The following is an 11082-nucleotide window of genomic DNA, read 5'->3' as shown; positions in this document are numbered from 1 at the left end:
CTTCTCTATCAGGTGTGATCTGATCCTTTAAACTAGAGGGTGTGAACTTGTATACAAACCATGTGTTCTACCACTGAGCTATGGGCCCCCCATGAATTTATATTACAAATATATGGGTCTACTTTGAGTTAGCTGCCTAACATCCATCAGTTCTATACCACATTTAACTCTCATTGGTTTTGTCCAACAAAAATTTAAGAGAATGGTCACTTTTCAGCATTCCCTGACACCTCTCAAAAATTATGCTAGAAACATAAATAATAATAATTTTACTATTTGTACCCCACCCATCTGACTGGGTTGCCCCAGCTACTCTGAGCAGCTTCCAGCATATACAGAAACAAAAATAGTTTCTATGTAAGTCTAGTGTGTGCATGCATCTTTTGACTAATAAACAGTAGAAATCCACGCAATTTGGATTGTGGGAATTGCCAGATAATCACTAGGAAGATGCCCTGTAACTGAGAACTGAGTCACACAACCATGTTGTACAAGGCAAGGCATGCCTCCCCCCCCCTTTAATCATTGTTCTGCACAGCAGAAGATGAACGAGGCAGGGAGGGGGTAGAGCTGTGAGTGCCATGAGGCCCACTAGGTACCCCCTACATTAGCCTGCTGCCCTCCAGTGCAGTGGAAGATACTAGCCTTCCACCACCATTGGAGTAAGATGCAACTTCTAGTCCAACTGGCTTCCATAGGTGCCTTGGGTAAGGACACCATCTGGTCTTTTGCCTAAGGGCTCATTTCCTACATTGTATGGAACTGACATCCTGATGGGATGGGATCTGTAGGTGGCCTTCTCTTCCAGAGTGCAGTGATTGGCTGGCTATATAAGGAGTGAGACATAACGCTTCATCATAGGTCTTCTTCTTCTTCGGCGATCACTCGTAGCCGAGTAAGATTGTCTTCCATAAACACCGTTTTAACAGTGAGTTCGTAAGTGACTGTGGAGGCCAATTCTGGAACCACACATCATTCCACAGTGGGGACATTGGTTTCCGGGTGGGAGTTGATCACGGTGTGGATTTGCCAAGCGTGCCTTCCTCTTAGCACGTTTCTCCTATGGGTTGAACCATCTAAAAAGAGTCATAATGAGGGAGTATGTCTTTTTCATCCAGAGATGCTTTCACTTCTGAATCATTTCAGGTCCAAACAGCACATCTAACACATTTCTTCCTAAGGCAAACTGAGTGAGAATACAGTCCTGGACCTTCTCCAAAGCAATTGTTTGCCAGATCATAACAAGTCATAGTCAATAGGAAGAGGCTCGTGATTGGCAGATGGCCAGCTTTCTAAAGGGACACCTGAATGGAACTCTGGGTCAGTCACTTTGACTCAGCCTGATCCCCTCGCAGGGTTGTTTTAAGTACAAAATTTCCATGTATGCTACACTGAGCTTATTGGAGGCAGGACACGGTACAAAAGTAATAAGCTACAAATGAAAAGTCACAAAACATTCAAGTTTGCCAAGCAACAACACTGTTGTTAGACAACATCTCTCAAAACCACAGGTTAATGGTGTTATTTGATCATGAGCAAAAGGTGTGGTGTGGTCCATTTGATTTTCTTCAAACGTGCTTAACATTTATGGACATCTGCTCTAGGTCAACTGCTCTTCTTGCACCAGTGATATCAGGTTATCAAATGCAAGACACATTTGGAAAATCACACTACCAGGGAGTGGAAGTTATATCATACAGCACAGAGGTTCTGCACAAAAGTGCATTTACTCTTGGAAGTGTGCCGTGTTTATGGGCAGGCCCCATACTTCAATCCAAAGAGCTAATTCATTAATAGAAACCTTCAGGAAGATATGGCAAAAGGCAACTTGACCTATATGACTGCAGAGCTCTCTTAAAGCTATATGGTTGTATGACTCAATAGGTCTCTCTTGGGTTCTATTCCATATGTTACCACAATAGAGATTTTCTTCCCTACTCCATCTGTATATAATATGGTGTTTAATTAAATAATAATAATAACAGTAGTAGTAGTAGTAGTGAGATGGTGTTTAATTGAATATATTTAATTAAGACTCTGTGTCAAATCCACTATATATATATATATTGCTAGATTACTATTGTATTGTCCTTTTAGCTGTAAAACTAATACTACATGACATTCACTAGCCAAATCCTGTTTTTCTTAAGGGTTTGTTCATGTGTTGTTGTTTTTGCACAAAAACCTTGCTTCTCCCTAGTTAAAATTTCCATCTGTGGCTTCAGTTTTAGAAGCCAGGAGATGAATAGTCAAACTGCAAAGCGAAGGCTTCTGACTTAAAGAGCTTGCTTGAGCCAAGACTGGCACACAGTCCTCCCAGACTGTGGATAAGTTTTAGCTAAAACACCTTCAATTTTGGTTATTTTATGGAGTTTGAGAAGAGTTTGGGTTTATGTAGTCAATCGACAAGCAGTTACAGATTTCAGAGATTCGGCAGAGTAGAAATGGAAAACTGGCCATGTGCTGTTGTTAGGCCTCGGCCAAGCTTGAAAACAAGCACAGCAGCTGGAGTCTGTTTCCAATGGTGACTAGTGGCCGTTGGGACTGGTAGGGAGGCAGGAAGACCAATAGAAGGTATAAGCAGTGTCAGGCTTCAGGGAATCGGCTCCCCCCTGGCCCGGGGCAGTAGATAAGCAGAACAAAGGAAAAAGGAGTCTTCTTACCAGTTAGAAACTTTAATGATCACAGCGAGACCATTTCCTAGGAATGGCAGTGCTCCTAATTCAGAGTTTCTCCCACTTCCTCCTTAGTCACCCAGGTCACTACTGCATCTTGTAACCTGAGCTCGTAATCTCTGTGCTTTCTGTTCTGCCACCTTAATCAGCTCTTTTGGTGGAGGAATGCTTTCCAGAGACAGTGAATCTGTTAACTCTCTCTCTCCCAGTGCTTCTTCTCCTAGCTGTTCCCCATCCAGTGTTTCCCAGCTGCTGCCTTCTGAACTATGCCCTTCTTCAAACCAAATCTATACTTGTCCTCCTGCTCCTGGGAAGATTCAGGATCCTGGTCAGGAGCAGGGGTAGTGGGAGGCTCCCACCATTCCTCCTCAGTGCAGCCCTCCTCAGCACGGTCCCTGACAGCCAGTGACAGGCACAGCCAACTTATCCTAGTTTTGTCCCCATCCTCCTCCCTGTCTAGAGTTACCTTGGAATTCCACCTCAACACAGTCATGGGAAAAACCACACACCTTCTTTTGAGTTGTGTTGTTTTACACATCAGGACAGATAACAATCATCTGTTCCTTAGCAGGTCTTAAAATTACAGTAGGTAAATACAACATCTGATGAACAACAACCCATGACATATTACACCGTATGGGGCTTTATTTCACCTGGGTCAAAGACTCACTTTGCCAAACCCCCACGCACATTTGCATACAGCCTCAATGGTGCCCCTCTGGAGGCTTCACCAGAGGCAAAATCCCGGCTAGCTCACCCGTAGTTACGGTTCTTCCACCCCTTTATGTGCTGCAGCTGACTTAATTCATGAAATGTTGTGCCACAATAAATCTAGTCTGTCGCAAGACTCCTTTCCCTTTGTCTGGACTTTCTAGAATCTGGATAGCCCTGCGGAGTCACTTGACACTAGTCAGGCTGGGCCTATGGAGCTGAGTCTGCTCTGTTCCTGCTGGAGAACTAGAGTGCTAGTGGTGCAGAACTTACAGGGCCAGCCCTGCCCATAGGCACTGTGGACATTTCCCTTTTTTAAAGGGAAATTCCCTTATTCTGAATAGGATTCCTCGCAAGAAAAGGGAAAAGTTGACAGCTATGACTGTGGAGCAGGCAGGGAGGGGTGGCAAGGTACTGAAGTACAGAGTGCCACACTGCCTGTCCTGAGTCTTCTAAGATTTAGCTGCCCACCCAGGCAGTTTCTGTGCTTTGAAGGGGTGGCAGTCATCTTGTCCTTTGCCTCAGGCAACAAAATTTATTGGGCCAACCCTGAGAACTTAAAGCTTCCATCTGTTCTTCGGCCTCTCGTGTCAGTCTGTTTAGAAATCTCCTACGTCATAGTTCTCCTTGTTCTGGGGTAGAGAGTGGGGGCGGGGAGTCCCATGACGCCATTTATGCTCCAAGCCATCTTTTGCAGGACTCTTCAGGCCTGTGGGAATGGTGGATGAAATAAAAGGAAAGCTAACTGAATTTGGGTTAAATGACTAGTTTACTTTCCAGTCTGCGACAACATTCCCTAAAACATCCCTGCCTTCCTTGCTCATGTCCTTCAGTTTGACAGAATGTTTTGCACAAGTAACGGATTTTAAGTTTTTGGCCACAAATCGACTTACACTAACACATTAACCTCCTTGTCCCAAAGCAGAGCTCGCAGGTGTTCCTTAGTATATGTTTGGAATGCATGGCCTTGAATTTTACAAGGGTTTGTTGCCAACTTTTTAAATAGAATCAAGCTTGCTTGCAAGTCTGTTTCAGGTATGTGCTCTAACAAAATCATCTCCTGGCTGAAAATTGTTGGTCCCCCCACCCCTCTGAAGATGGAATTCATTTTCTCTTGCAAAGCTGCCTAGGTTAAGTGGTCACTGGCCAGGGCCTAGACTCCAATTTGATCTTGAATAGTGCTGTTTTTTGTTTTTTTTAAAAAATCCCCCAGTGAAGCTGGTCCTTAACCATATGGCCAGAATTCAGTGGTAGAATGCATGGTTTGCATTCATGATGTCTCAGACTCAACCTCTGGCCTCTCTAGTTAAAGGATTTCCAGTACAAAGGATGGGAAGCAGGTTACACGTGTGTGTGTGTGTGAGAGAGAGAGAGAGAGAGAGAGAGAGAGAGAGAGAGAGAGAGACTGAGCTCTAGAACTTTTGTGTCTCATGTACCTAGCAATGCCCCATTTGGAAGGAATTTTCTGGAATCCTAGAAAAGCAACTTCCAATCAAGGAAGCCAGTTCAAATGGTTTGAAGATAAAACACCTCCTTATCTTTTGCAGTTATCCCTGACCATTATAACTGCCTGGTGTGTGATTTACAGTGCTGTCTTACTCACAAGGTCCATTGAGTGTGATGGGACTATGTGCGCAAGATCGCAGTCTTGAATTCACTCCTTCTATTTGACCCTGCTAAAAATAAAACTCCAAAACTCTCAAAACCTGTGTGTAACTGGGATGACCCTTAATCACAGTGGAGTTTGCAGTAGTTGTGTTTCTCTGTCGAGCAAATGTGTGCAAATTTCAGGTCTAATGTAGAGTGCAGAAGCTCCGATAAACTTTAAACGCATGAATAGCACATACTAGAATGTCTCTGAAAAGTCGCTCTGGTGCCAGGATGTGGTCATTTGTGATCTCAGCATGTATTCAGGCACTCTCCAGAACAGTTAACTGCTCTTAAATCTCCTGAAAAGGTCACTGTACTGATTTTATTAGCCACTGTGTAAGTATCACATTTTTTAAAAAATACAGCATTGTGTGAATAAAATCACAAGTTGCTCACACACCTTTCCTTTTCTTCCCTCCTTATATTTTAAATAAGGTTCACTGGGAAGAGATGGAGAGTTCAGAAATAATACCAGTACTCCCCCACCCCCAATTTCTCTACTCAGTCTTGGCAGCATCAACTGCAAGATGACTACAAGTTTTGAGAGCCATGAATTGCATGGACTCCGTCTGGTTCTCTGGGAAAAGAGCCTTCATATGGAAGTGGTTAATTAATGAAGTCACAACCTGGTTCCTTTTTCCATTGAGGAAGAAACCTATGCCAGTGCTATATTGTCCATGCCAAATACAGTCTCTCTCAAACTTTCAAACTGGTGTGTACAACCAAGGCTCAGTAAAACAAAGTCCATATTGTGACATTTTGTGGTGGTGTCATAAACCCTACCGATCATAGACAAATGGTGTAAGATCTGTAGATAAATAATTAAGGATCAATCCTATGCACACCTACCGGAGAGTAAGTTCAACTGAACTCATTGGGCTTAGTTCTGAGTTGACACGTTTAAGCTCACGTACCATGCCAAAGTTTTGTTTTTTAAACCCCATAGCTACTTAGCCCTAAGCACAGGTTGTCCACCTCACATTTAAAACCTAGATGAAATTGTGTGAAGGAAATGTCACACCACCCGCATGAATACTACAGAAAACACCACTGATGCATCTGCAGCAATTATGCCTAAAGTGTGGAACAGCCCTAAAACCTAGTAGCAATGTGATCCACTGAATCTGGTTACCTCATTGACAGTTCAAATCTTACCTGAAGGCTGATTCTGTGGTGGTGGTGGGAATCCTTTATTAAACTGTAATAATTGCTTGGTGAGGTGCACGTTGCCATAACCACAGGCTCCGTTCCCTATTTAACTTGGCACTGCAAAAGTGGGTGCCCAGCTGAAGGCTTCACCACCTCAATATTACACTGGAGGGAAAAATAAATAGGAAAAGCTTGAAACATGCTCGTGTGAATCAGCCTTCTTGCTTCTTGCAGCTACCATGGATTTCCATACGAGTATGTGTGTGAAACAGTGCGAAGGATTCCAGAAAGTATAAGGACAATGAAAGATGCTTCTAAGTTTGAACAATTTACCACAGCAGTTACTACCCAGTGCATGTGGATGACTATGGAGGTTTGGTGGGTTTTGGAATGGGGCGTGGAAGTTATAATAAAAATTTTCCCAATCATGCGTCCTATTTTGTGATGTATTATATGAGGAAGATTGAAATATATGTGTGTGAGATTATGCAGTGGGCATTACTGCACCATTAAAAAGTTTGGGAGGAATCATGTGCTCACTGCACATGTAAAAGACAGCAAAAAGTTAGGTTAAGGAGCCTGAGATTTTACAATGGGACTTAAATGCCTATGCAAGATGTTGATGAAAACACATGTGCGAGTTTCTTCCAAGTATGAAATCATTGCTTTTTCACATAACTTGCTATGGAATCAGTTAAAACGCTTGAAATCCTGTACTTTTGTGGCACAGGTTTTACTTGCCGACCAGGATCAAGGAACACGGAAGGATAAAGAATCACAGCGGGGGTACATATGTATGTGTCAAAAAGTACCAGTATGAACATCTATACAGTAGGCTTTGATGTGAGGACACCATGAAAGGGTGATAAGACAACTGTGCTCTGTCATAATTAGTTATGTAGGTCCATATATCTGCATACAATGGGCGGATGGACATGGGTGGACATGGTAGCCTCTACAATACTCCATCATCAGGACTACCGTGTGGCAATGAGGGCAGCAAAATAGGCTGCCTCTGTTGCATCCTTGAACTTTCCAGCAGGGGCAAACTTTGGTAATATTGTGCCCTGGGCAAGGACAAAATTTGTCATCTTCCTCCCTTTCTCCTTCTGTTCTGCGCATGCTCTCAAGTCATAGTTTTGTACCCCCTTGGGTTGGTGCCTTGTTCAGGGGGAGCACAGCTCTCCAGGGAGGTCTGGAGATAGTTTTCTGTGGAGGAAAGCCTTGAAGACCCAACTGCAACACGTTTTGCACAGCAGTTTTGAGGATAAAGTCACATGCCTTCCAAACAACCTTTGCTGGGAAGTTTTGCTTCTGCACATGACTCTGGCAAACCGCTCTAAGCTGAAGTGTTCCTTCCTCACCCACCCTAGAATGTTTAGTTCACATTGAGTTCATGAAACATTGTACCCTGACCTGTTCTCAATGCATGGTTAACCACATCTACGGAGTGCGATAGTTATGTTCTTTTATGCCTTGTTATATCATTCGCTAGTAATAGTTTAATAAGGAGGTTTTCATACCTGTCCAATTCTGTGTTCCCTTTCCCAACCTTTAATCTATTGATGATTAATACCTATATGCAACCCTTGCATTGTATTTGTGTTAACCAATCAGCAACAAGCACATATGTGGCAATGCTGTAATATTCAATAAAAGGGACTCCCTGAGACATGCTCGAGAGATGCCTCCCATATGACACTTGTCATTCATCTGTCGTTTATTTCAACCCAACAAACCTTGATGTACCTGTATGCCATTTCCCACTACTTCTATACTACATGACTTTGGGTGTGTCTTGTATTTGAGCTTCCTACTACGGTTTGCTGTTTCCGTGATTCTTGTGAGCCCTTCGGTGTCCATCTTTGGGTGAAGAAAGATGGGAGATAAATAATACACAGGTGTACAAAAGAAAAGACAGTTAAGAGTGAGCACCAGAGGCAAAAAGCCCCAAAGGTTAAAAGAAAAAAGTCTGTGCTGCTTTTTTGGGGGGGGGGCGGGGTGGAGGGGAAAAATATTTTCCACGTAGTAAATTAAATTAATTTCACATAGCAAATTAAATTAAGAATTTCCCCCCTCTCCCTCTTCTCTCCCTTTCCCTTGCATGTCTTTTTCTTTTTCCTATCTCAGGACTTTGTTATAGCAATCCAATATGTAATAAAAGGGGTGGGGGGTGGGAAACAGCTATTACTTCATGTTGTAAGATCTAATTCACTGGGCGGTCTCTTGTGAATGTGCTTTTCCTTTATGAGGTAATGTGGCGTGTCTTGTCTTTTACACTGTAAACCTGAGGGAAGGGAATAGATATCCCCCCCTTTTTTTTAAACTATCTGTACATAAGCGGCTGTGGGAACCCCCCCTTTTTTTTTTATAAACACATCCTCTAAGGAAGCAAGCAGCTATATAAAACGATTTCTAAATCCCTGGATTGAAAGCCGCGTATAAACGACACCTTTCACCCAGGTCGTCCGCCTCAGCGAACTGGAGACCGAGAGCGAAAGGGGCTTTTAAGGCCAACCTGAGACGAAGAAAGTCGCTCGCTTTCCCCGCCCTCCGCGAGCGAATCCCGCCCCTAGCTCCCTCCAACCAATCAGGCTCGGAGCTGTCAGCGATTGAGCTCGGGGCGGGGCCCAGGAAACTCTGTGGGCGGGGCTCCGGGCGGTCACGTGGCGCAGGCGAGGCGTGAGGGGAGCCCGGCAAGATGGCGAAGGTCTCGGATATGTACGATGTCACTTGGGAAGGTAACTTGCCGGCCGCCCGGCCGCGGCGAGAAGGGGAGGGCGCGATACGGGCAGACCCAGGGTGAGGTGTGGGCGCAGCGACAGCGGCTCTGGGGCGGGGGAGAGGCGCCCGCCGCTTCGGAAGGATAGCCGAGGCCTTGCTAGCGCCTCCCCTCGCCAGGCGAAAAAGCCTCAGCAACTTCACCGTCTCTCCCCCGCGCACAGTTGGTCTGGGAGTCCTTTAGGTGGTATTCTCGAAGCTGATCTACGCAAACAATTAACCCCATCATGGCTTGCGGGGCTGCTTACCTGGTGGGATTTGCGTCCGAGTAGGAACGTGGGTGGCGTTGTGGGTTAAACCACAGAGCCGATCATTAGGTCTGCGGTTCGAATCCCCGCGAATCTCATCTCGTCTCTCCTTTGAATGTACAAGGTCTTTAGCTCCAGTCTGCAATATGGGGATGATACTCTTAAGGATTACAGTAAGATAATGTGTACAAGGTGCTTTGAGAAGTGCTGTTTAGGTGACAATGATTCCTAAGTGGTTCAACAATGGATAAAGTTGTGAAAGAAGTGTATGCAGCCTCTTGATAGAGTTTCAATGAGAGGCTAAATAAAAGTAAGTTGTTATTGTTGTTAAGTATATGATATATTACATTGGATGCCACACTGAATACAATAAGCCCACAATTTATGCAGGGTGGTGCTGTGGGTTAAACCACAGAGCCTAGGACTTGCCGATCAGAAGGTCGGCGGTTTGAATCCCCGTGACAGGGTGAGCTCCTGCTCCTCGGTCCCTGCTTCTGCCCACCTAGCAGTTCGAAAGCACGTCACAGTGCAAGTAGATAAATAGGTACCGCTCCGGCGGGAAGGTAAACGGTGTTTCCGTGCGCTGCTCTGGTTCGCCAGAAGCGGCTTAGTCATGCTGACCACATGACCCGGAAGCTGTACGCCAGCTCCCTTGGCCAATAAAGCGAGATGAGCGCCGCAACCCCAGAGTCGTCCGGGACTGGACCTAATGGTCAGGGGTCCCTTTACCTTTACCTTACTAGGAACGTAGGGGACGGTGATCTCAAGGAGTTTACAGCCTTCCTTTTTCACCTGTCCTGTCGTGGTCACAGCGAACACAAGGACAGATTTAACTCCCCCCCCCCCTCCCTAGCATGAGTGTAGCCAGGATTTATGTTAGGCGGACAGAATACTCCCCTGTCACCATCCTCTGCCTGGCTCTGTAGCAGATTCAGAATGAAATGTCTTGACAACAGTTGTTTTAAATTACATTCTTTTGACCCCAAGTTCTCAGAAATATCTGTCATAATTTTTCTACAATGTATACTTTTAGTTAAGCATTTTTCATTTATTTACTTGATTCGGGAGGCAGCTGCCCCCCTGGCTACATATACCCCTAGTCCTGTTTATCAGTGAATTGAGATTTTTCTTCTTCATTAAATCCACATTGGAGATTGAGGGTGCAGAGCTTGGGGGCGAAGGTGGAGACTCTTCCCCTATCTTCCTTCAGGACACTCATCTTAAAATTATCTCCTCTGAAAAGCCATTTCCTTTCATCCTTTTTCCTAACTAAAGATTGATAAATCTACACCTTTACCATCACCCCTTCATTGACTGTTGGCCTCCCCCCCACTGTTAAAATTTGGGATTGTATGCTCTTTGGGACAGGGAACTTTGGCGCTGGGGGTCAGAGAGAAGATAATGAAACTTTGTAAAATGCCAGGTGCAGTGATGGGGCTTTATAAGTAATGTATTAGCAAGGGCCTTTTAGCAGCAGCTGAATAAATTCGAAGACATGGAGATGGTTGTATCATTCAGTTGTTGGCCACTGCCTTGAACATCACTGGTTGGGTCGCAGGTTTAACTTAATAACTAATAAGTTAAAAGTATAGCTCTGTTGTAGGTATTTCTTTTAGATCCAGGTCCTTCTGTATGATGGATGTGTATATGTACTTTAATAAACTGAATAGAGTGAAAGATTATGAGTCACTGGGGTAGGGCTTATAAACTTAATAGTGTTTAGCTTATTTTTTGTTGCTATTTTGTTAATATTGTTTTATAGATTATAAATGCCTTTTTGATTTGATAATCATATAATATGACTTAACACAGGACTTGTGATACTCTGTTCTATTATTGCAATTCGTTTCTTGTAAGCCACTTTGGGA

At 44.2% G+C, this 11082-nt stretch overlaps 1 protein-coding gene and 1 long non-coding RNA gene across 3 annotated transcripts in view; one reads left to right on the top strand and one right to left on the bottom strand.

Moving 5' to 3' along the window:
• Window positions 1-3529: 3529 nt before the first annotated feature.
• Window positions 3530-8695, bottom strand: LOC309349127. Of its 2 annotated transcripts, none has more exons than XR_014159739.1 (3): window positions 8377-8695; window positions 6192-6350; window positions 3530-4095 (listed from the first exon to the last, which is right to left on the bottom strand). It is a non-coding gene; the product is annotated as an uncharacterized lncRNA (long non-coding RNA). The 2 variants fall into 2 exon arrangements; XR_014159740.1 differs by lacking the exon at window positions 8377-8695 and adding an exon at window positions 6998-7397.
• A 130-nt stretch (window positions 8696-8825) lies between these two features.
• Window positions 8826-11082, top strand: part of EMC2 (ER membrane protein complex subunit 2) — a 43183-nt gene continuing 40926 nt past the window's right edge. The window contains exon 1 of the mRNA XM_081874708.1: window positions 8826-8926. Within this exon, the coding sequence (XP_081730834.1) occupies window positions 8887-8926 (40 nt within the window). The 5' untranslated portion in view covers window positions 8826-8886. The remainder of the gene's footprint in view (window positions 8927-11082) is intronic.

Source organism: Podarcis erhardii (genome assembly GCF_964252035.2).
Source record: "Podarcis erhardii genome assembly, chromosome: 8".
NCBI lineage: Eukaryota > Metazoa > Chordata > Lepidosauria > Squamata > Lacertidae > Podarcis > Podarcis erhardii.
The sequence above is the reverse complement of the archived record's forward strand: the minus strand, read 5'-3'. Positions and strand labels throughout refer to the sequence as shown.